At 39.1% G+C, this 25270-nt stretch overlaps 1 protein-coding gene across 10 annotated transcripts in view; it reads right to left on the bottom strand.

Annotated features, from left to right (window-relative positions):
- Positions 1–1690: 1690 nt before the first annotated feature.
- Positions 1691–25270, bottom strand: part of LOC131536088 (uncharacterized) — a 34747-nt gene continuing 11167 nt past the window's right edge. For 3 of the 10 annotated variants that reach the window (XM_058768819.1, XM_058768780.1, XM_058768789.1), the window contains 10 exons: positions 22834–22881; positions 19853–22399; positions 19743–19774; positions 19589–19666; positions 19264–19453; positions 18664–18780; positions 17158–17336; positions 16896–17054; positions 16603–16751; positions 1691–4781 (listed from right to left, as the gene is read on the bottom strand). In XM_058768819.1, coding sequence (XP_058624802.1) covers positions 4682–4781; positions 16603–16751; positions 16896–17054; positions 17158–17336; positions 18664–18780; positions 19264–19453; positions 19589–19666; positions 19743–19774; positions 19853–22399; positions 22834–22881 — 3599 coding nt within the window. In that variant the 3' untranslated portion in view covers positions 1691–4681. The other 7 variants (XM_058768799.1, XM_058768837.1, XM_058768828.1 and 4 more) reach the window with 7 other exon arrangements.

Raw genomic sequence — 25270 nt, forward strand, 5'->3', positions numbered from 1 at the left:
GTCAACAGCTGACAGTCATCAATCAAAAAAGTTGGCATAGAGTGGCTACCTAATACTACTGATGTACACTTCATTTTCCTGGGAAACGGAGGGCGTATTTGAAATCGCTTTCGAATTTGCAGCCTTCGTAGTAACACAATCGGCCTTGGAATGCGGTCTTCGGAGGGCGCATCCTGAATTGGCACTTCAAATACGGACTTCGGGGTGTGTACACTTCACATTGGAACAGTCTTCATAGTGTTGGTGTGACGCAATCGCACTTCAGATCCGGTCTTGGAAGGGCACGCACTCAGCTTTGGGACACAGTGTAGTCTGCCTTGTGATTCCTTGTCCGGTATTGTCTATATGTCATGTTCGTGTGTTACCAGCCATTTCTTGTGTGGATTTACCCACTGTTTGGATTATATTAAAGACTGTTGCTTTGATCCACGTCGCAGCGTTCTTCCCTCTGGCACAGTCGTGACAGTATGGTACTAAATACATTTCTCCAGCAAAGCATAATAATTAAGGGGGGCCTTACACAAAGAGCAGCCTAGGGGCCCCTGACCACCTTAATCTGCCCCTGCCCATATAAACACAGAGCAGTGTTAATTTACTGATGATATTTAAGTTTGCAAACTTAAAAAAAAAAGGCAATCAGTTGCCTCAATTTTTTTTAAGTTCGTACAACTTATCCGGGTTTACAGTGTATGCACAGACTATGTATTTTATTTTTGATTTACATTTGACTACTTTATTCAATTTCTGTATAGTAGGCTATTATTTTGATTAGGCTAAATTGTTTATTTCATTTGTATCTTTTTTTTTTGTTGTTGCTGTAGTTGTCCTGTTGTTTGTAAGGGGTTCATTAAGGGGTCTGGGTCATGTTGTGTTATTTTGAACACACTGACAAGGTCCCCCAGACAAAGTTTTGGCTTAGGAAGAAGTCTAAGACCGGCACTGGATCAAAATCACATGAAAATGTGCACACATTAATCGATATACGATTTCTAACCTTAAATATCTGATTCCAGGATTTGATTCAATTTTTGATTCCCAACCCTACATCTGACCACAAATCATGTTATAAAGGTTTTTAAGGCCAACATTAAGACATGAAAAGATGTAAGCTATTGTCACATCTGACAGTCTAGTGTATTTCTCTTTATGCACATACTGGTTCAGAGGACCCTTAATGGGTAGAAAATAAACAAATTAGCCATGAACATATGAGCCTAAGTCCAATGCTTTGTCGACAAATTAAAATTCAAAAACAAATGTATACCTAACAATTGCTCACTTGTCCATTTCCTATAAAGTGCATTTTCAGTGACCTTCTACAGCATCATGTGTAATTCATGATCAGGTTTTTAACAGTTTTAACCCAGTGACTCCACATGGACTGTGGTAGTTGCTGTAACACTGGCAGCTGCTGGTAACTGATCACTAGTTTTTCTCTGCTTCCCAACATTGCCCTCTTAACTTCCTCAATAAAATGGACATTTCAAGTCTCATATATCCCTCTGACAAGGTTTATTTACAGATATTGTAAAAATAATAGAAAATGTGCACATGCAGTTCTAAGGGTTATTTATGTTACAGTTTAAATACAGAAATGCTGTGGAAAAATGGCATGATTTCAAACTGGGGTATTCCTCTGAAATCAGGGTCAGTCTGTTATAGAGGTTTTTCTTTTGCGGACATGAGAGAGAGAAAAAAAACATGTTTACACTTGCAGTTATTAGTATCATTTATTATTTTGTTTATTAAGATATTTGTAACAAAATGCATAAAAAAAATAATACAGGAAAATGTAGTTATGTTTTAACAAAAACTCAAGCCACATGACAATACAGATTCACTTTAACTGCCTTCCCTTCCACCTAAACAGATATTGATATGTTGTATGAGGCATATGAATAAAGTAATATATTGTAAAATTGTTCCTTACAGAAGAAACAGTCAGCTTTTTGAGCATAATAGACAAAAATATAATTGTGCAAGATTAACAAATTATGTTAATTAATTTCCCTTTACCATGCACACATTAAATAGTTCATAGGTTTTCCATTTGCCAACATTTATGTGAACTCATTTAACCCTTGTATGGTGTTTGGGTCTGTGGGACCCGTTTTCACTTTTTATCAAAATAAAAATGATACTATTAATTTTATTTTATTTTTTTCAAACTCAGACTCATTGGCCTTGGCTCATTTTCTGTAAAGAACATATATCAGAACACATTTTCAATGGCCACTCACTGTAGCACCCCACCCCCCATCTTTTTATTATATGTTGCTAATAGAAGGGTGGAAATTTTAGGTCCTGTGTACCTTCACTCTGTCCTCCTGTTGTCTGGGCCTACTATTAGTATGCACATTTGTGTTTATGTGTACGTGTGAGAGAGAGAGTCTGTAAGAGTGTGAGTGTAAGTGTGAGTTTTGTGTTTCTGCCCCTGCCATTCCCTCACAAGGTTGTAGCACTTTAATTCATAGTGATCTAACAAAGGAAAAGGGCAAATTTTGACCATGCATGCTGTTTATATTGCTTGTAATTGGGATGAAGTAAACATCTGTTGAGTATTTTTATATATAATTTTTGATTGTGTTGAATTAAAAACCCAAAACTGCAGCGGGTCCACCAGACCCACGAACACTGGCTGAGTAACAAAATTATGAACACCACGCAAGGGTTAAGCTTTTTTTTTAGGAATCTGTAAAAATAAGCTTTTCGCCCTCCACCAAAAAAATCCTAAAAGTTTATAAAAAAATTAAAGACAAAAAAAAAATTTAAAAATAGATTATGAGGTTTACATTGATACATCAATAAAATAAGCATAACATGTTTTAACAGAGGAACAGTCATCTAATGAATGGTTGTCTGAGCTTGACAAAATAAAATATAATTGTTTTTAACAGTTTACAGTGAATTATAGTTTAACAGTTTTATATTTTTACTAAAATTAATTCATATTCAGCTTTAATATTAAGTAACAAAAAATATTAGTCTGTAAACATATCTTTGCCCTCCACCAAAAATTTTGAGAGCAATTAAAATAGAATTACTTATTTCACATCAGTAATATTGACAGCTGTAATATTAAGAAACTTGTATAACATATTTTAATATCATTTGCAGAAAGAAGCTGAGACTATAGGCTGATTCACACTGAACCAACTGACGACAACAGAAATGTTTGTTGTTTTTGTCCAATTTGTATCTGTTGGTGATGGTCAGCTCTCGGCTGTTGTTTTTGCCAACTGAACATGCTGAATAGAATGTTTGTCAGGTCGTGGACTATCTAAGGAGTGAGGTACTGTAATCTGGTGATTGTCCACACTGGTCAGCATCTATCGTTGCAATGTGAATTGGCCTGTATAATAATGGTACTTTCTATTTTCTGAACCCTTGAATGCATAAATGGGGTCAAATAAACCCTGGAACACTGTGATTTGTTTAAATGTTTCATCAGTGAAAACATATATTTGATATTCCATGATTAAAAAACAAAACAAACAAACAAAGAAAAAAAAAAAAACTCAATGTAATTTCCATTTTTCTTGGTCATAGTACAGGAAAAAAATAAAATAAAATTGTATCACTACCCAAAGAATGCATTAAGGGGTCAAACTGACCTGTATTACCTTCCTATGGAATTTTGACATTTCTGGATACATTTTTCTCAATAATATTTATTTTTCACGAAAATTGAAATTGTTTGGATTAGTTGATTACTTAAAAATCTGGTAACACTTTATTTCGATAGTCCACTTTAGACATTCTACTAACAGTAACTTTGCAGCTACATGTCAACTAGCAGTCATTAGAATATTAGTAGACTGTCTGCTAAATATCTTCTAACACTTTATTTAGAATGAGAAACTTTGCAAGTATATGTCAACTTATTCTACTAACCCTAAACCTACCCTACTGAGAGTTAGTAGACATGTAGTTGCAAATTAATGAGAATTAGTTGGCACGTAGTTACAAAGTTACTTATAGTTAGTAGAATGTCTAAAGTGGACTATCGGAATAAAGTGTAACCAAAAATCTTTGCTGACTGTTGCTCTGAGCCAAGAATTATCCTCAGACACCAACCCTGAATACATATGTAACGGACATATGTAGTACATTCAGATTGCATTCAAACTAATCACATTCATGCCTGATGATGTTTTATTCATACTGTACACAAGCATATTTTTAACAGTCATGAAGTTCTCAAATTTACATCCTACTCAGACCATATATAATTTCACATGTAGTAGATGAGTAGAGAAAGGCCACAGCAAAGGACAGCTTAAGGCTCAAACAAAGGAAGAGGTTCAAACTCTGCCCAAAATATATGCTTAGAAAGCTGCAAATTTGATGTGAAATATTCTGTCTCTGCCTCAAAAGATCATTTTCAAATGATCTGTGAAAAATGTGGGGAGTGAAGGTTCAGTCGAGAACATACTTTACAGTAGATCTAAATTAGTTTGGAGTTTGTTTAGGAAAAGTACAACTGCATTAAAAAAAACTTTTTTAATGCATATATAAAAGTGGACAAATAAAGAAGTTTGATATATTAAAACATTTGTATCATCAATTATTTTAGCCATTTCAATGTCATCTATTTTTCTAAGAAGATCATTCATTCCAATATGGGTCATTTTGACCCCCTTTATGCATCTGTCTTGATTTTGGTTCATACATTCTAGGGTTAACATGATGTTGTGTTCCTCATTGTTTTTTGGGACACTTTTGATGTAGCTGGTTTTGAGTCCACAGCATCTGAAGCACTTCGTGTACTGCAGCGTAGCCTGGACAGGAATGAGACAAGAGGAGCAGAAGGACTTCATGAGATCAATTTAACCTCTGAAACTCATGAACCAGAATAGAGTTTGTTGATAATAAACAGGTAAGAAAAGATGTTTAAAGAGACTAGAGTTGAATTTATGAGGTTAATACAGAATCTTTACTTTTCTTCCATATACTGTCTCTGAAAAAAATAAAAATAAAACTTGAAATTCTGATGTTGGCTTGAGAAAGCCATGCCTAAAAGTTTGAGATAGTTTTAAAAGTTTGGAGTTTGAAAGTAGTCATGCTGTGCAGACAGACAGAGAGACAGCAGATCAAAGGCATTCTGTGTTTGTTTACATTTGAATTTTTGACATTTGGAGTTTTGAATAGTTTTGGCCAAAGACTTTAGATATACCAAAGACTGTTCACTCCTATTACTTATGAATGGGAGAAAGTGTAACGCGCAATATGGCGAAATGGTCCCGTCTTCTCAATAAAAGAGCCAATCACCAGATATATATATAGATGCCTCATTAGCGACTGAGTTATAGCGTTCTGCCTTTGTTTAGCCATGTGTCAATATGAAGTTACAGTGCCGGCTTGGAGTTATAAGGTGTTCTCCCTTTGTTTACTGACCATTAAATACTGCTGCGTTTTAATTACGGTGTAACTTGCATACTTTCATACAGACCTGCAGGAGTACACGGAAACTGTGAGTGCTTATATAAAAAAAAGTGCATGTGACAGTCACCAAGACCATCATCACACGTGCAAACCAGAAGCTGTGGATGACAGCAGAGGTTCGTGGGCTGCTAAAGACCAGAGACAGAGACACATCCCTCCCAGATGCACTCGACCACTTTTATTCACGGTTTGAAATGCAGAATGACACACCTGCACAAAAACTGCCCACACCTCCCAACGACCAGGCGCTCTGTCTGTCTCCAGCTGACGTAAGGAAGACCCTATCTAGGATTAACCCACGCAAGGCTGTGGGTCCTGACCACATACCTGGCCGTGTACTGAGAGACTGTGCTGCACAGCTGACAGATGTCCTAACAGATATCTTTGAGACCTAACATGTCTCAAATCCACAACAATCATACAAGTACCAAAGAAATCACCTGTGTTCTGTCTAAATGACTACCATTCCATAGCACTGACTCCAATCATGATGAAGTGCTTTGAGAGGTTAGTCATGCACAACATCAAAACCAGCCTCCCCAACACACTCGATCCGCTACAGTTTGCATACCATCCAAACCGCTCTACGGATAATGAAATTTCCTCCTCCTGGCTCTTACCCACCTAGAAAATAAAGAATCCTATGTTAGAATGCTGTTCATCGACTTCAGCTCAGCATTCAACACAATAATCCCACAAGAGCTCATTAATAAACTAAACCTGCTAGGCCTTAATAATTCCCTCTGTAATTGGATCCTGGACTTTCTAACCGGAAGACCTCAGGCAGTCTGTGTCGGCCGCAACACCTCGAGCACTACTACACTGAGCACAGGTGTCCCACAGGGCTGTGTGCTCAGCCCGCTGCTCTTCAAACTGCTGACCCACGACTGCACTGCCAAGTACAGCTCCAACCACATCATCAAGTTTGCTGATGACACAACAGTGGTAGGTCTCATCAGCAACAACGATGAAATGCACTACAGAGAGGAAGTGGCACAGCTGGCTGAATGGTGTGGTGTTAACAACCTGTCCCTCAATTTGGAGAAGACAAAGGAGGTTGTGATGGACTTCAGGAGAAACTCTGTTGACCACCCCCCACTGACCCATCGACAGCTCGAATGTGGAGAGAGTCAGCAGCACTAAATTCCTAGGGGTGCACATCACATAGGACCTCACCTGGACCACCAACACCATGTCACTCTCCAAGAAGGCACAACACTTTCTCCGCCGGCTGAAATGAACAAGTCTCCCACCACCCATCCTCCCCACTTTCTACAGGGGAACCATTGAGAGTGTGCTGACCAGCTGCATCACTGTCTGGTACGGGAACTGTACTGCAGCAAACCGCAAGACCCTCCAGCGGACAGTGAACACAGCTGCAAGGATCATCAGTGCCCCTCTCCCTTCCATCCTCAACATTTTCCTTACACGATGCTCCAGCAAAGCCAACAGTATCGTGAAGGACTCCACCCATTCCTCCCACAGCCTCTTCCAGCTCAGGAAGACGGTACCGGAGCATCAGAGCCCGCTCTGCCAGACTGCTCAACAAGCTTTTTCCCCCAGGCTGTGAGAGCCCTGAGCTCAAATCATACCCCCTTTCTGAAACCCCATACAAACCCCCTACCTTCTGAAACATGGACCATCTCACCCCACCTCCAAAACACCCCCCAACCTTACCACATCACATAAAAAAACTCTGAACATTTTTTTGTGCAATTCGAAGTGTGTTACACAGAGGTGAGTGGGCCTGTACAGTACAAAGCACCTGTAGTAACACACTCTCCTCTATGCGCACTAGACACTTTTCACACACTACCCAGTCAACACGTGAGATCACACGATGATCACAGTGACATCACACCATTCTCATACGGTGATCCTCACAGTGTAAGTAATATGTGAGCTCATTGTGAACCCAAAATGATGAGCAGGTTGAGAGGAGGCAGTTCAAATATTGGTAACCAGGGGGACATTCTACTTCCTGTTTCTCAACAATCACAGAGATATCACAGTGATATCTTCTCCAAACATACAACTGACTTCCAGCCACAGCCTTAGATGGAATCAACTGAAATAAACGAATCACCAGCTTCACTCATTATTAACCAGACTGACTTTATTTCTGTCAGACATCTACAAAAGCGCTTACTGAGAATTAACAGATTTAGATGATGATGTTTTATTGTTTTGTTTGACATTACCATCGTGGTGAGTAGTGTTTGCTTAGTTGGGCTCTTGACCCTTGACTTCATAACATTATATTTTTTGGAGCTGCTATAACTGTGTTTGTAAAGCACATTTGTTATGGCAAGGAAAGCCAAAAAGAGACTGCGACCAGATGACATTGGTTTGTTGTTGATGATAACAACACAGTCATCATCTAGATTCAATATGCAGTCTTGGCGAGGTTTTATTAATCTAAAGTTTCTAAATATAATAGCTCTGTGATTATACAGCATAGGATCCAGCAGTCTAATAATCAGTTATGAAGGATTATAAAAGCATAAAACACAAACATTATTAACTACCCTGTCCTTCAAACACAAAGAGAGACATCAAGAATCAGTGTATGTATCTCAACAATGGTGACAATCAAAAGGTTCATGCCTCAGTGCATGCTGGGTACCTAGTCTCTGTGCAGTGAGTGCACTCTGACCTTACAATAGTATGAGCACACAGTGAGGGCGCTGTGAGGTTACACTTTTAGCTCACTGTTAACTCATATTGTGACCTCATCACGAGTATCCTGTGAGATCATGGTCACATCACTTTGAGATCAAATTGTTGACTGGGTATTGTGTGTACATAATCCCACAAAAGTCTCAGTAATATATGTATGTTTACATGCTCATGCACTACAAATCATATTACACTGTTCCCCAGCCAGCTGCTTGACTCACGATGTTTCTCTTTGCACATGTACAGTATTTATGTGAAGCATTTGTACAGTTTGTATAGTTTAGTTTATGTATAGGTAACCATTTATATATATAGTATATTTATAGTCAAAATATGTCAGTAGGTTAGTTGTGTATAGGTTTATACTGTTTTACTTCATTGTTGTATGTCTGTATTTATGTAGCACTGTGGTCCTGTGAGGCACATTTCGTTCCACTGTATGTCCCCACATGTAGCGGAATGACACTAAAGCTCAACTTGACTTGAACTTGACTTGATAATGTGGAAGTTACTGTCTTTTGCCTTAGTTAAAGGGGTGGTTTACTGCTTTTTTTCTTTGCTTGATTGTGTTTACGGGGTGCAATATAACATGTCTTCGTGTTTCGTTTGTTAAAAAACGCCTTATTTTTCATATATTTCACCTTTATTGTAAGCCGCTTTCTCCTCTATCATTTGAACGACCGGTTTACTTCCTGATTCTGTGAAGCCACTCCCTCAGAAACAGCCGATGGGCTCAGATTGGTTAGTTGTGATCGGTGTGTTGTGATTGGCTAAACCGCGTACTGCACGTTGTCCGGAAACGTTCACGCCCATTACCTTCACGAGCGACAGCTGCATGCGCTGCGGTCAAATGTAAATAATTGGTGTCAATATTGCAGTATCAGTTTGAGCCAGAATCAGACCCAGAAAGCGGTAATGAAGAGAGTCGCAAGCACGGCTCTTACAAACGTTTCTGAATGAAGTTTGCTGTTGTGATTACATATCATTTTTTGAAGTTTGTACACGTTTGTCTTATACACACAAAATAGCATCGAACTAACTGGCTACTATAACCAAACAGCGTTGGCTTGTGTTTACGGTCTTGATCAAATCGAAAAATTACGTTATAAAGTATACATGGAAAATACATTTACAAAATTAGTCCATAATTACAAATTCGGGTCCAAAATGTTTGTACGCGTTTGTCAAAGACACACGAAACATCATTTAACTAACTGGCTACTAAAGCCAGCGTTGGCATTTGTTTACGACCTTGATAAAACTAAAACATTACGCCTGAAATTATACATGCAAATACATTTAAAATTATGAAATCTTACTTACAGGTTGTGGCCCAACAACTGCTGCCTCTGTTTTTAAAGCTGGAACTGCTCCATGTTTTAGTAATAGTTTCTGTGTGAATCCAGCATTGAACTCGTGTAGATTCTGGAAGCTGTCTTCCGTAAAATGCGCAGCACAGAGAGCTAAATTAGGACTGTAATTGTCAGGAACATAATCAAACATATATTTTAACCATTGTTGACGAACTACAGCATCCGTAGGAAGTCCGAACACAGAAGACCTGACAGCTGGGTGAAAATAACACCGTTTCGACGGCATGGCTACAACTCTCCACTATAACTCTTCATCTTCGACAAAGCCGCAGAACATGGCCTTGCCCCCTCTTTGGCATGTTCCGGAGGGAGGGGTTTGATGGGTTTTTTACGTATGCAACCAGGGAAGTATCTCGTTGTAGTCCCATATGAGTCGTTTTTGTAGGCATTAAACTTCCTGATTTTTAAAAGACGATATCTCCGCTTACGTTGAACTTTCAGCGCAGCAACTTTGCAGATACTGTTCATGCACCAACAGCAACATTACACACTATTTAAAATGAAAAAAGTGAAATCGCAGTAAACCACCCCTTTAAGGTCATTTGCCTTTGTACACAGCAAAATCACTGGTTAAATTAACACTGCTGGGTGTCTATATGGCTCCATCCTACAGAGTGTTAAAAGTAACACTGATGCAGTGTTAAAGTTAATGAGGTAATTAAGAGATTCATTGGCTACGTTTACATGCACAATTTTTGGTTCAATCGGACTGAATTCATTCCTATTGAAATAAAGTGATCGGGTTGATGTGCGCGTTTATATGTCACAAGCTTCAAATCGAAATTGTTTTTTTTTTTTTTGGACATGCGCACACTGCACAAATATAGAGTTTCTCACACTGTTTCCACATAACTACTAATCTCTGTTTCTTTATTTGTTTTTAACAGCAGAATTAATATTTTTCCATTTCTGGACAAATATACATATAAAATGCAGTGCCGTGCTGCTCATATTTATTATGCAGAAAAATGCCCCTCCCCATGCACAAAACGGGTTGCCTGTGGATGAGAGTCCGAAACAAGGACTGGTGGGAGTTTATCCTGCTCCACTTCACAGTTGCTGAGTGAAAGGAGAGTTTTATAATGACAGGACACGCATTTATACAACATTTTATTCAAAAGAATGACCCGCTCGTTCTGCGCGTCATATGTCATTACGCTATTTCTACGTCATTGCTGTAGGACCTCATGCAAACGGAAACACCAAGATTTGTGTTTAACAGCACAAATCCTTAAAAGGAGTCCTCTGTAGACATCTGCGGTCATGAGACTAGTTAACGATTAATCTCAGACCACGGTTTGAGCCGTTTCCTGTCAGCGTTTTCTCATTGGTGATAATGACTAACTTAATCAGGAAAAACAAAGCCCCTTTGTTTAAAGAACTGCAAGAGTCTTTCTTGCAACCCGTGGAGCAACCGCGTGATTCAGTCAAAATATAAAGATCCATACATTCAAGCAGGAAAAGGACCATTAAAAGGAACTTAAAGCCTCAGGCCGTCAAGACCACGAGATCTGTAACATGGCTCCCGCGTGCTCGGTCTCCAACTTTGCTCATGCAACACTAACTTACAAATGAACTTTAGAGACAATCATTCATTTCCATTTTCATTGATGCAAGTGTATGAACAAATAACATGTTTCATGTCTTACATATATGCTTGATGTTTATGTTATGCGTGGTGTGATATTTAGATCTTTACCTTATAACTTTCTTTTGAATAGTGCCATGTATAGTATCATATTAGAGAGTATGTCAAATGCAGGAAGTTGGAATTAATGTTATGTCGATGTTCAGTTTCATATGAAGGGTGAATACACTGTAAAAAATGATTGTGATTTTAACAGTAAAAAACTGTAAAATACCACAGTAATAACCTGTTAAATGATTAAGAGTAAGTTTCCTTACTATATACAGTGAATAACTGTAATAGATCTAACCTTTGTTTTCGAGAAAGTAGCCTCAGAGTCGACACTCATAGACTGTGTCTGAAACCACTCCCTACACCCTCATTCACTAGTCCTACATTACTTCACTATATAGTCCACTAGACAGAGTGATTGAGAACATATGAGTGAATTCAGACACTGATGAACACCTGCTGTTAACAAACACAATCACTGAAGGAAAGAACAAGAAACAAAACTACAACTGACATACAGCCACAGCCTTAAATGAAATCAACTGAAATAAAACAGCAGAGGATGATTAAACAACTCCACAAACAGCAGCTCCACTTATTACTAACCAGTTTGACTTCATTTCTGTCATATATCTACGAATTAACAGAGGTTTATATTTTATTTCAAATGTTTTGTTTTATCTCACCATTTTGGCGATCAGTGGTTGCTTTTGTTATGCTCTTGACCCTTGACTCTTTGAGGTTAGTTTTTCTTTGGCTGTTATGACTGCGTTTGTAAACACATTAGTTATGACAAGAAAAGCCAAGAGTGTTTGTAGTTTTGGTTAAAACTTAAAAGTGGTGATCATCTTCTAATGACCTGGATCGCTGATCTCAGTTAGTGTCAAACAATGTGGGTGATTTGTAATTAATTTCATATTGGCTATGGTAATAATATTACTCCACAAGTTAAGCTGACAAACCATTATGAAAGAATTTAAAAACCTTTTATGCACAAAACCTTCAGAGTTACAGCATCATTTAGAAACACACAGACATCAGGAATCAGCACATGAACCTCAACAATGGTGACTATTAATAATAAAAAACAATTCATGCTGCAAAGCATGCTGGGTGCCAGTACAAAACTCCCAGAATGCACTGCAGCATGAATAAATTATGCAGCTGAATGTTCTTAATATTTTCTTTATTTGCTTTTATTTTGGTGTTGTTTTTGTTGTTACTTTTCAGTAGACTGTTTTGTGATGTTCAGAGTTGAACCGTTTTTAAATTTTTAATATCGTTTTGATTGTCACCAATTTTGAGATTCATACGCTGATTGTTGATGTCTGTGTGTGTTTAATTTCTGCCGTAGTTCAATACATTTATTTGTGCATATTCTGGTTAGAGCTGTTTCACAACATTTGATTACTGTAGCAATTAATGGTGCAATTAACATATCACATGTTTAATAAGAGACTTAACATGGGATAACCAGTGAATTAAACTAGATCATGACGGTTTTGACATCACAAACATCAGTCTCCGATGATGATAAATTAATTTGGCGCTTTTGCTTTAAAACTGTGATTAATAAACACAGCGAATTAAAAGCAACCAAACAAAAACAATGTTAAAGAGTCACGAGTCAAGAGCCCAACTAAAGCACCCACTGATCGCCAATATGGTGACTTCAAATGAAAGTACAACAACTAAAATCTCAATAAGAGCTTTTGTACACATGACAGAAATAAAGTAAAAGTGGTTAGTAATAAGATGCTGTTTGTGGAGTTGTTTAATCACCCTCTTCTGAAATATTGAGAGATTTCATGTGTTTTATTTCAGTTGATTTCATCTTGGCTTTAGCTGTAAGTTTTGTTTCTCTGCTCTTGTTTCTCGTTCCTTCAATGATTCTACTTGTTAACAGCAGGTGTTCATCAATAAACTCAATCCTAATTTAATTAGTCACTTAATTCTCTCATTAATTCATCACTGCTTCAGTGTTACTTCAACACTCTGTAGTGTGGACACATAGAAGTGCTCTTTATAACTGAGGATTTTGCTGTGGGATTAAAGGGGTTAAATTTGTGAGATGACAAAACATTCTGTGGAACGTCATTTTAACAGAAATATACCGTAAATTTAATTTACGGAACAAACTGTAAAAAACAGTAGATTACTGGCAACCACAGCTGCCGGTATTTCACCGTAAAATCAAGAAAATAAACAGCAAAATACTGTAAAACCTAACAGTCAACTTCCTGTTGTGTTTTGTGGGTCACCATTGTGCTGGAGAGTAGAGCCTGTGTTTAAGTCAAGGACGGACAGAGAGACACTGATGTTATGCTGCATGTTGCTTTATTTAAAGGCAATAACTGTGTAGCTACTGATATAAAGAGAATCTCTTTGTTAGTTTTAATCACGCATGTATGTGTGTTGCTGTTATTTGCAAGAGTTTTGAGCTGAATTGGTGACTTTGCATAAATCAGTAAGATTTTCTTCATGGATTTAAACAAAGTAGTTCTCAATACTCTTATGCTCACATTACATAAACATTATAAATATTAGTTTATAAACAAATGGCAGTTGGATAATTTAAGCGTAGTCGGTTTCTGCAAATAAAATGTCTTAACTGAAAGGTTTGTGTATTAACATTGTATCAGTTAATGAGATACGGTTTTTCACTGTAAATTTAAACAGTTCTGTAAATCCTAAAATGTTGCTACCGTCTTTTTCACGGTAAAATTCTGGCAACCACAGCTGCCGGTATTTTTCCGTAAATTTAACAGATTTTTTTTTACAGTGTACTTTTATAACCATTTATTAGAAATATCACTCACATGATGGACGAAGCATTATGTTAATATATGCACGGAAAGAAGCCGTGCTGGGCGTGGCCTCGCCCTGTACAGACGATCTGGTTGGAAGATACCTTTAGTGGGTGGACAGAATCCAGCCCGTTAAAACTACGTGACACAAAGCTCACGTAGAGTTTTTGAGCTTCTAAAAGATGAACTGAGCTGCAAAAAAAGGAACGGGGGCTGCTGCTGCTGACAACTGGGCCGCTGGAAGAACTTTGCTGCTGGAAAACTTTGCTGCTGGAAAGCCTACAGCCTTAACATCAGGTTGACCATCCAAGACTTTCACTATCAACTTCTGACAAAGGAACTTGCAAAGCCTGCAGCATAAGGACTTCAAAGCCTTGCCAGTTTCGCTCAGCCAGGAAGCCACCAATCCAAAAGGATTCCCCGTGTGACATCACGCAACAAAGACACCGCAGCTCCGGGATTCCCTCAAACAACCATACAGAGCCAGCTCAGCCTTCAAGTCAACGTAACGCAAGTAAAACAAACAAAACATCTCTATTTGCTGAGCTGATGTGCATTAATCTTTAAGCGTAAAGTCAAAGCCTCTGTTTGTGACTCCATCAGGTCTTAGAACCTTAAATTGTCTTCAAATCGCAACCCTCTTGCCAAACGTGTGTATGTGTGTGTGTGTATGTTTTGTGTTAGTATTGTATCATAGAATAGTAAATAAACTCTTGTTTCATTTATGAGGAATGGTTTGGTGCTGTGTTTTTCAAGTTTGAAACTATTTGCCGAAGATCTTGTTACCTGTTGCTCAAAATTACCCAACGAATTCTGTATTATTATCGGGGCCACGAAATAAACAGAATTGCTAAAAATACTGGTTTAATGCTCGCTGGCTCGAGTCGTTAAGAAAGTATAAATTATATGTTTTGATTAATATCAATTAATCTATACATTTTGATTAATATCCATTAATCCGATCAAAATTGGATTTCTACGATTTGATTCCCTAAAGCTAAAATTCAAATTAAAAGCTTCAATAAAGAGCTAAAGTTATTACATTGCACATGCGCAGTCCTTTCAGTTTCGGTTTTCAATCCGATCGAGTATTTACATGCACATTCAATCGGATTAGAAAAGGAATAAACCTAAAAAATAGATTTTATTTGGCTGCTGTAACTGAATTATAACAGCCAGACAAGAAAAAGTGAGCAGGTGGTGATGATTATGTTTTGACATAATCATCATGTATTGAGCTGAGTAACTGAGTTAGGTTTTCTTTGTTAGTTACGTCAACACTGTGAACAAGCGAATACTATCGCTGCTTTATCCCTAATTTCTCCTCCTTAGCAGCTCCCCTGACAGACCTGACTAGGAAGGGGCAGCCGGAGAAGGTTCCCTGGGGTCCCACCGAAGATGAGGCATTCCAGCGAGTGAAGGCGGCACTCACTTCGGAGCCGGTACTGCGAGCCCCAGACTTTAATTGCCCCTTCCTGTTGCAGACAGACGCCTCCAACACCGGGTTGGGAGCCGTCCTCTCCCAGGTGCAGGACGGTGAGGAACACCCGGTGATCTACATCAGCCGAAAGCTGACTCCAGCAGAACAACGTTACGCGGCCGTTGAAAAGGAAGTGTTGCACTCATCAGCATCGCCCTGGAAACAGAGGAGGAACACCTGCACGCAATCTGCATGGGCTGGCCGGTCACAGCTGAGCCTCATCAGGAGACAGCTACAAAAGCCGCCGAGTCACACACACTGGTGAGACATGTCTCCAGAAGACTTCCTGCTAACCTATCCTCTGTTTGAATTCCAGAGAGCAGTGTGTGACCGGCCAGCCACGACGCTTGAGCACAGCACGGACACCCAGCACCTGGACACTTGGATTGAAGGCAGAAGGGGATCTCGGAGCACGGTTTCACCCCACCAAGACACATTGGCATGCAACATTTCTCCAATGAACGCACCCTTCGGGGCCTTTATTGAGCTCTTCTTGTCGTGTGATTCTTCAGCCCGCTACACATTATAAACAGTATGAGGCAGTTGTTGTCAGATTTCATTGGTGATTTCAAATATGAAATTTAATCATAAACTTAGCAAACAGTTTTGGAGAATTTGATGTTTCCCCATTCAAAGAAATAGGAGCTGCACTTGCATGCCCGAGAGGCGTTTCAAAGATGCCTGCCGAGTGAAAGGAATTGTTTTAAAGGGACTTCAGTTTTGGCCCATTTGAACATTCTGTCACAGGAAGGAAATGGAAGAGTAACAGATTAAACAAACTGCCTCTGACATTCCTCTCTAAAAGTCAGAGAACACCAAAATAAGAACAGGACCTCAGTGAAAACAACTATAAAACTATTTCATGTCCGGATTTCTTATGGAATATGATGGTAAAATGAGTAAATGTCTGACCTCACTATTGAAGACACAATAAATCAGGAAAGATGAGAGTTTAAGATCAGGAAGAGGATCTCCAGCACCTTACTGCCATTAGTGAAGAAACCCAGAATCCAGGAGCAACCAAGAACCACAAACTGAGCCAGTGTTGAAATACTATTTCATGTTAACTTTTTTAATTTTGTACGTAACGTTGTATTTTTACCAGATAGCAGAAATGTTACATATGCCCCAAGCAGTTTTATTTTATTCTTCAATAAATAAATAAATAAATAAACTCACTCTTCCCTGTTGTAGCCTTCAGGACCCAGCACAACGCAACCACGTATCCAATCACGCACATGACTCCACTTATAAAGGACAAAGGTCAACAAGGCCAAACTGAAGAACACCAGTCCCATGATCACACACAACAAAATCACCAGATCCATCTGTGAGTTGAAAACATGAGTTCGAAATATGTGCTGTTCTTAGTATTCACTATAAATGCTGATCATCTACTGTAGATTGAATTTAAATTATGCTAGTGCGTTCAATGCTTCAGTATTTTTGAGAAGATTTGTTCTCTTTCATACCTCTGGTGGGTGGCTGATTTGCACAAGAGCGAATGTGGACAGATGAACACAGGAACACACAGTGTAGCTGCTGTTGGTCTTTAAAACAGAACAACCATCTACAATCCACTCGCTGATATTCCAGTACACACAGGACAGAGAACCGCTGGGATCAAACTCCTGCAAAAAGATAAATGAACAGGCAGGAAATATCAGAACTATTAGATGTTTTCAGATGTTCATCAGTGCTCAGACAAAACAAAAGCACATTTCAGTTTCTCACTCTGATGTGTCTGAAGGTGAAGTTGACTGGTTTGGTGAGTGTAGTGTTGGTGGTTTTGGGAAGAGTAGCTGAGATCACAGTAGACATCATGGTTTTAATCGTGTCTTTTGATGTGTTGAAGAAGTCTGGCTTCAGTAGATTCTCCATCGTGTTGTAGCTCATGAAAGCCACAGCAGCTCCTGTGAGCCAGAACAACACGGTCTCACTCCCAACTCGTCACATATTGACGCTTGGTCAGGACCCTTTGGCGTCTCTTTTTGACTCACAGGGTACCCCTTTAGTATAATTTTTCGACGTGCAGGGTCCTCCATTGCTTTAAATAAGAAACCCTTAGCGTCAATATGCCTACGCAAAGGCTTATCGTCATGATTAAATTATATATTGGGCAATAATATTGCCATTGTTGCATATATGTTGGGGTGTGTCACAACAGTTTTATTTATATTACACTATTTACACATTTATGAGCACGTAACCCAACCCCTGCCCCTAAACCTACCATTTGTCAATAAAACACAAGATATAACAGGCAGATACAACAATCGTCATAATTTATAAAAAAAATAAAATAAAATAATAATAATATTCTAAGTCTTTCGAGGCAAAACGATTGATTTGTGAGAAGAATAGACGCGATCGCCGTCTCCGTCCGCCGTAAGCTCTTCCTGTGTGCTGTCTATGTGTGCGAATTCAAAAAATGCCGCCAGAAGAAGCCTTACGTTAGCAATGGGCTCTTGTGTGTCTCGTGACCGATTGCGTCATACTGTTGTGAAATGCCATTGGCTCTTGAGTGTCTCGTGACCAATTGCGTCATGCTACGGGAGTATCATTTGAATGAGATTAACGCTCCGCGTTAACGGAGCGGGATCATTTTCAGCGATTTAAACCTTTATGTTTTACTCTCTTCTTCGCATAAAGATATCGTATGGCTTCAGAAGACTTGGAATGCAACACGACATGTTTGTAATGCGTTTATTCTGCTTGTTTATGGTTGTTTTTTGCAATAAATACTTGTGGTTGTACTTTTATTTGTCTGTTACGTGTTTTATATTGTTAAGAAGTGGGTATGTTTAGGGTAGGGGTGGGGTTACGTGCTCCAATGAAAGTATAAATTTATATAAAATTATTCATATTTAATACAAATGCATGGGAACCATTAAATTAAGACAAACAACTGAAAACAATGAAGGACTCTGTGCGTCGAAAAATGACGCTAAAGGGGTACCTTGAGCGTCATGGAGGACTCTGTGCGTCGAAAAATGACGCTAAAGGGGTACCTTGAGCGTCAAAAAGCGACGCCAAGGGGTCCTGACCAAGCGTCAATATATGACTAGTTGGGAGTGAGACCGTGTTGGCCAGAAACAGAAACTACAGTACATGCAATACTATTTAAAACCATCAAAAAAAAAGTAAGTAAATATGGTTTAGTGGTAATGGTATATGTCTGTGGTTTTATTAATTTTTTTAGTTTTAGTTTTATTTTTTACACTGAAACATTTCACATACTTCCATTGTTGTTCTTGGCGATCCCAATGAGATCAATGTCCACAGAAGAATGTGTTGTGTCAAGTCGAGGGATTTTATCTAAGGTGAACTGTGGTCCAACCATGAAGACTTGACCCTCTGATTAAACACAAAAGCAGAAAACTGTAATTGATTACCATCATAAACTACACTGACTTTCGGTTTTTATCTTTTGAGTGTATGGTAAATGTCTTTTGAATGTTGACTGTTTTATGCTCAAGACAGAAAATATTTGCAAACACACTGTGATCTCCACATCATGATCTTCATTGTAAGTGAACCTGTGTTTAATGTTTTCTTTGTTCATGGCTTTTAAGGATGAGGATTTGTCAAGACATTGCTACCTATTGATGGATGAATTTGCACCAAAATACTGACCTTTGACATCAACATAAAAAGATATTGGTAGTGTTTTCTGCTCTCTGTTAAAACATTTTTAACTCTACACAATTATATAGTTACTGTATCTGCATTTATTAGTGTTGCTGTCTAACCCACTGGTGCTCTCTAGACTATAAAAAGTCACTGACATCAAATATTATGAGTTTTATCATCAATAATAATAATTATGTCTTCACTTACCTACAGCAGGAAGAGTAAAACTGACACTGTCACTTGTGTTTGTTGGCTTCACTAATGTAGAGCTGAGCTTCTCACTGGCTTTTAACAAGCGGTTTCCATAGGAGGCTAGTTCAGTTGGGTTTGCTGATGATGATGAATCTAAAATCTTCTCTGAAGCATTGAAGACCACAGTCAAAATGTTCGTCACAGTCTAATTTAGTGATCAGATAAATAGTTACTGTACATGTAAATGTCAAGAGAGCCATTAACACCGCACTGCTATGTCAATCATCTATTACATTGATTTAATTCAAATATTGTATATTTTTTTCTCTTGAAGACTTACATACAAAGAAAGCTCTTGAGCTGAAATGTACTCTATCTGCTCAAGAAGATTTTGAAGATATCCTCTGGAGGTCTGATTCTGAAATCACAACTGAATTTTACTAATAAAAACTGAAATACTCTGTGCACTGTGTAAATTTAAATATTCAGCTTACCCTGTATTGATCCGGCAGTGTGATATTCACACCTGAAATAAAGGAATTAATCAATACAACATAAATATAGGAAAATCAAACTCAAAATTCCAGTCCAGAAACGTGCTCACCTGCAGTAGTTGGACTGAGTGTGGTTGGGAAGATGTTAGACTCACAGAAGCAGGAGGATATAGAGCTGCTGTAGCATGTACAAGTGTCCTTATTACCAATGCAGTAACAGTTATTACCCCAGCATTCATATTCATATCGGTTTTGGTTTCTATATCTCCAATAGTAGAAATAATGCATTATTGTATTGCAGTACATGCGGTACTGAGCACCAGTGCAGATGTATGTGTCATTATAAAGCACACAGTCATAGACCGGACTAACTGCCGCAGGAATAGTGATGCTACTGCTGTGATTTGTGCAGAAGCAGGAGGATGAAGTGCTACTATAGCATGAACAGGTGTCCTTATTACCAATGCAGTAACAGTTATTATTTAAACAGTGGTAATGGTATCTACTGTAATGGAAATCATGTACACTTGTGTTGCAGTACATGTGGTACTGAGCACCAGTGCAGATGTATGTGTCATTATAAAGCACACAGTCATAGACTGGACTAACTGCTGTAGTGAGAGCAATGGTATTGCCATAAGTCTTACAGAAGCAGGAGGACAAGGTGCTACTAGAGCATGAACAGGTGTCCTTATTACCAAAGCAGTAACAGTTATTATTCACACAGTGGTAATGGTATCTATCATAATGGAAATCATGTACACTTGTGTTGCAGTACATGCGGTACTGAGCCCCAGTGCAGATGTATGCCGTGTTGTTATAAAGCACACAGCCATAAGCTGGACTAACTGCTGTAGTGAGAGCAATGCTATTGCCGTAAGTCTCACAGAAGCAGGAGGAAAAAGTGCTACTAGAGCATGTACAAGTGTCCTTATTACCAATGCAGTAACAGTTATTATTCACACACTGGTACTCGTCTTGGTTTTGGTCTCTATATCTCCGATAGTAGAAATCATGCATTCTTGTGTCACAGAACAAGCGATACTGAGCACCAGTGCAGATGTACGTGTCATTAAAAAGCACACATTGAGAGACTCTCGGTGGACTAACTGCTGTAGGGATGATTATGTTATTGCCGTAAGTCTCACAAAAGCAGGAGGACAAAGTGCTGCTGTAGCATGTACAGGTGTCCTTATTACCAATGCAGTAACAATTATTATTCACACATTGATACTGGTATTTGTTTTGGCTCTGGCTCTGATATTTCTGATAGTAGAAATCATGCACTGTTGTGTTGCAGTACATGCGGTATTGAACACCAGTGCAGATGTATATGTCATTATATAACTCACAGCCATAAGCTGGACTAACTGCTGAAGTGAGAGCAATGATATTGCCATAAGTCTTGCAGAAGCAGGAGGACAAAGTGCTACTAGAGCATGTACAGGTGTCCTTATTACCAAAGCAGTTACAGTTATTATTCCAACATTGGAACAGATATTGGTTTTGGTTTCTATATCTCTGGAAGTTGAACTCATGCATTCTTGTGTTACAGTACATTTGGTATTGAGCACCAGTGCATATGTATGATGTATCATAAAGCACACAGTCATAGACTGGAGTAACTGCTGTAATGAGAGCAATGATATTGCCATAAGTCTCACAGAAACAGGAGGACAAAGTACTACTAGAGCATGTACAGGTGTCCTTATTACCAAAGCAGTTACAGTTATTATTCACACACTGGTACCTGTCTTGGTACTGATATCTCTGGAAGGAGAAATCATGCATTCTTGTGTTGCAGTACATACGATACTGAGCACCAGTGCAGGTGTACGTGTCATTATAAAGCACACAGTCAGGGTCTGTGACTGGACGAACTGCTGCAGGGATGGTGATGATATTGCTGTAATTCTCACAGAAGCAGGAGGACAAAGTGCTACTGTAGCATGTACAGGTGTCCTTATTTCCAGTGCAGTAGCAGTTATTACCACTGCATTGGGACAAGTATTGGTTTTGGTTTCTATATCTCTGGTAGTTGAAATAATGCATTCTTGTGTTGCAGTACATGCGATACTGAGCACCAGTGCAGATGTAGGTGTCGTTATAAAGCACACAGTCATTGACCGGACTAACTGCTGCAGGAATAGTGATACTACTGCTGTGATTTGTGCAGAAGCAGGAAGACAAAGTGCTTCTGTAGCATGAACAGGTGTCCTTATTACCAATGCAGTCACAGTTACCACTCATACAGTGGTAATGGTATCTATTGTAATGAAAATCATGTACACTTGTGTTGCAATTCATGCTATACTGAGCACCAGTGCAGATGTACAGGTCATTATAACGCATACATTCATAGACTGGCCTAACTGCTGTAGGAACAGTGATGTTATTGCTAAAGATATCACAGAAGCAGGATGAAGTATTATAATAGCATGCACAGGTGTCCTTATTACCAACACAGATACAGTCATTACTTATGCATTGGTATTGGTTTTGGTTTTGGTGTCTCTGGTAGTTGAAATGATGCATTCTTGTGTTGCAGTACATGCGATACTGAGCACCAGTGCAGATGTACGTTCCATTATCAATCTCACAGTTCAAAACTGGACCAACTGCTGCTCTTGGTTCAGCAGAAGTGGTGGATATGAAACCTGAGGATGAGAAAGATGTGATCAGTCAGAAAACACAAATACCAAACCAGGTGAATTTCCGGCATGTTCAGAATATGTAAATTAATGTGAAACACATGAGTTTACTCTGTTTTACAATAACATGCATTTCTCAATACGGAGTTTTTTTTTTTTTTTTCTTTCAACAGTTAGCAAAACTGCAGGATCTGTGGACTACACTGTTCATTTGTTTTTATATGTTGTATCAATCCTTTAAAATGCATTAAATATTTTCTAAATATTTCATTTAGATTTGTATGCATTTGGAATGCATTTTGGAAAAGAGATTAACTGGTCTGTTAATTTGCGTCATTATACTTATGTAAAGAGTTCTGAGAAATAAATGTAACCGATGGTATAAATTTTTTTATAAAGTTCACAGGGTCAACAGACACATGTGTTTGAAGAAAACTTACACTCACACAGGATTAAAGAGATGACAGTCAACAGTGACCATACACCACCTGGCATAAAAAAAAAAGAGAAATATTAAAATGTTGTGTTTTTCTACTATGAGAATTTGTTTACATTACACACTGTTACGACCCATGGCTCAAGGGAAGCAACAAACAGAGGACACACGCGAAACCAAAATATTGACTCAAAATATAATTTATTTAAGGACTGAAACCACACAGAAATAAAAAAGAAACCATAAGAAAACAATCATAAACTGGAAAACGTCAGTAATGTCAGGATGTAATGTAAAATGCATGAATGTAAGGGAATGTAGTGTGCTGCAGTGTTGAAGGTGCCAAAACAAAAGCCAACCAAACCAAAAGTCCAAAACCAAAGCCAACCCCCGATCCAAGCGGAGGCCACTTTTAACAAAGCATCTAATAACAAACAGGTGTTTCAAACGACTGCCAATCAAGGTAATTTGCGGACTCAGCGGCAGTTCCATGAAAAGACGACAGGGGTCGTCACACCCATCCCCATACGACAGGGACTCCCACAAGATCCCTGTAACGGAATATCAAAACAAATCAGCCAAACAGCATGTACATGAATCAGAACCAAGGACAGCTCCTACAAAAACACCAAAAGAAAACATCCAAATTAGCGCAAAATCATGGCTACATTATACGTCTGGAGCGCGAGACAGCGCATCGGCTACCACATTGTCCAAACCTCGGACGTGTCGAATATCCAGGCAGAAGGACTGTAAAAACAGAGACCAACGGATCAGCCGCTGATTTGGACACTGTAAAGAATTCAGGAAAGTCAATGGATTATGATCCGTGTATATCACAATAGGGGCACTTGAGTTTAGATACACGGCAAAATGCTGTAATGCCCAAATAAGGGCCAACGCTTCCTTTTCAACCACAGAATAATGGCACTGATAGGAAGTAAACTTTCTTGAAAAAAAACTAACTGGATGATCTACTCCATCATCATCACACTGCTGAAGGACCACTCCAGCTAGCATCAACGTGTAGCATAAAGGACTTATCGAAGGACGGAGCCCGAAGCACAGGCTCCGAACACAACAGAGACTTAACATTTTTAAAAGCCGCCTCACAACTAGGAGACCAAACAAACTTTACCTTGCCCTTCAACAGATCTGTGAGTGGTGCGACTACAGTAGAGAAATTACGACAAAAAGATCGGTAGTACCCTACCAATCCCAAGAACCGCATAAGTTCTTTCTTGGTTGTGGGAAAAGGAAAGTTCTGGATAGCTTGGACCTTTGCATGCACTGGTCGCACTTCCCCACTCCCCACTACCTTCCCAAGATACGTCACCGACGCCTTGGCAAACTCACATTTTCCCAAGTTTACCGTAAGCTGAGCTTCAGACAAGCGTTCTAACACGGAACGTAACCGTTTTAAGTGAGACTCCCAGCTGTCACTAAAGACAACCAAGTAAACAGCACACCCCTCGAGACCAGACACCACTCGGTTCATAAGGCGCTGAAACGTCGCTGGAGCATTCCGCAGGCCGAAACTCATGACTTGGTAGGAGTATAGCCCAGACGGAATAACAAAAGATGATATTTCTTGTGCTCGCTTGGTAAGAGGCACTTGCCAATAGCCCTTCAGCAAGTCAAACTTGGAAGACGAAGGCACCGCAATATTATGGTCCTGCATGTACCGAATTTCTCCTTCCATTAATTCCCGTTAAACACGATAAAAACGTTGTTTAACTGGCTTTGCATCCCCCACATCAATATCGTGTTCAACCCAATCAGTACGAGAGGGCACATCACCAAACAATTCAGGAAAACTACGTAATAATTCACATAGCTCCTGACCTCTTTCAGAAGGCAGATGACGGAGAGTGAATTCTAAATTCCGTAATGACTCCAAATTTTGTAACCGACCACGAAACACGCAATCATCCGGCGAGAGGGTCTCCTCTTCCTCTCCCACTAAACTCGCACTACCCCTACCCACAGAAACAACAGAAAGGGTGGGATGCGAAGATATTAACTCTCCCAAAGGCTTCCTTTCGATTTCATAATAAGGTTTTAATATATTTACATGACAACGCTTAACAGATTTCCTTCGTGATGGCATTATAACTTCATAATTTGTGTCACTCAATTTACGCTGTACGAAAGGACCATCAAATTTAGCCTCAAAAGGAGAAGATACAATAGGTCGTAAAACAAGCACTTGATCGCCTGGATTAAAAATTCGATGTTCAACTGTGCGGTCGTATAGTCGCTTCATATTCCCCTGATGTTTCTTAAGATTCTCCTTAGCTCGCTCCCTCACTTGGAGAAGTCGGTTCTTAAAACCCAAAACATACGATGCCAAGTTTTCAGGAGGTTTGGCAACTCTACCAGCCTCCTGGAATGTGGACAATAACCCACGCACTTTATGGCCGAAGACCAAGTCATTAGGG

This window comes from Onychostoma macrolepis, chromosome 01, assembly GCF_012432095.1.
Source record: "Onychostoma macrolepis isolate SWU-2019 chromosome 01, ASM1243209v1, whole genome shotgun sequence".
NCBI lineage: Eukaryota > Metazoa > Chordata > Actinopteri > Cypriniformes > Cyprinidae > Onychostoma > Onychostoma macrolepis.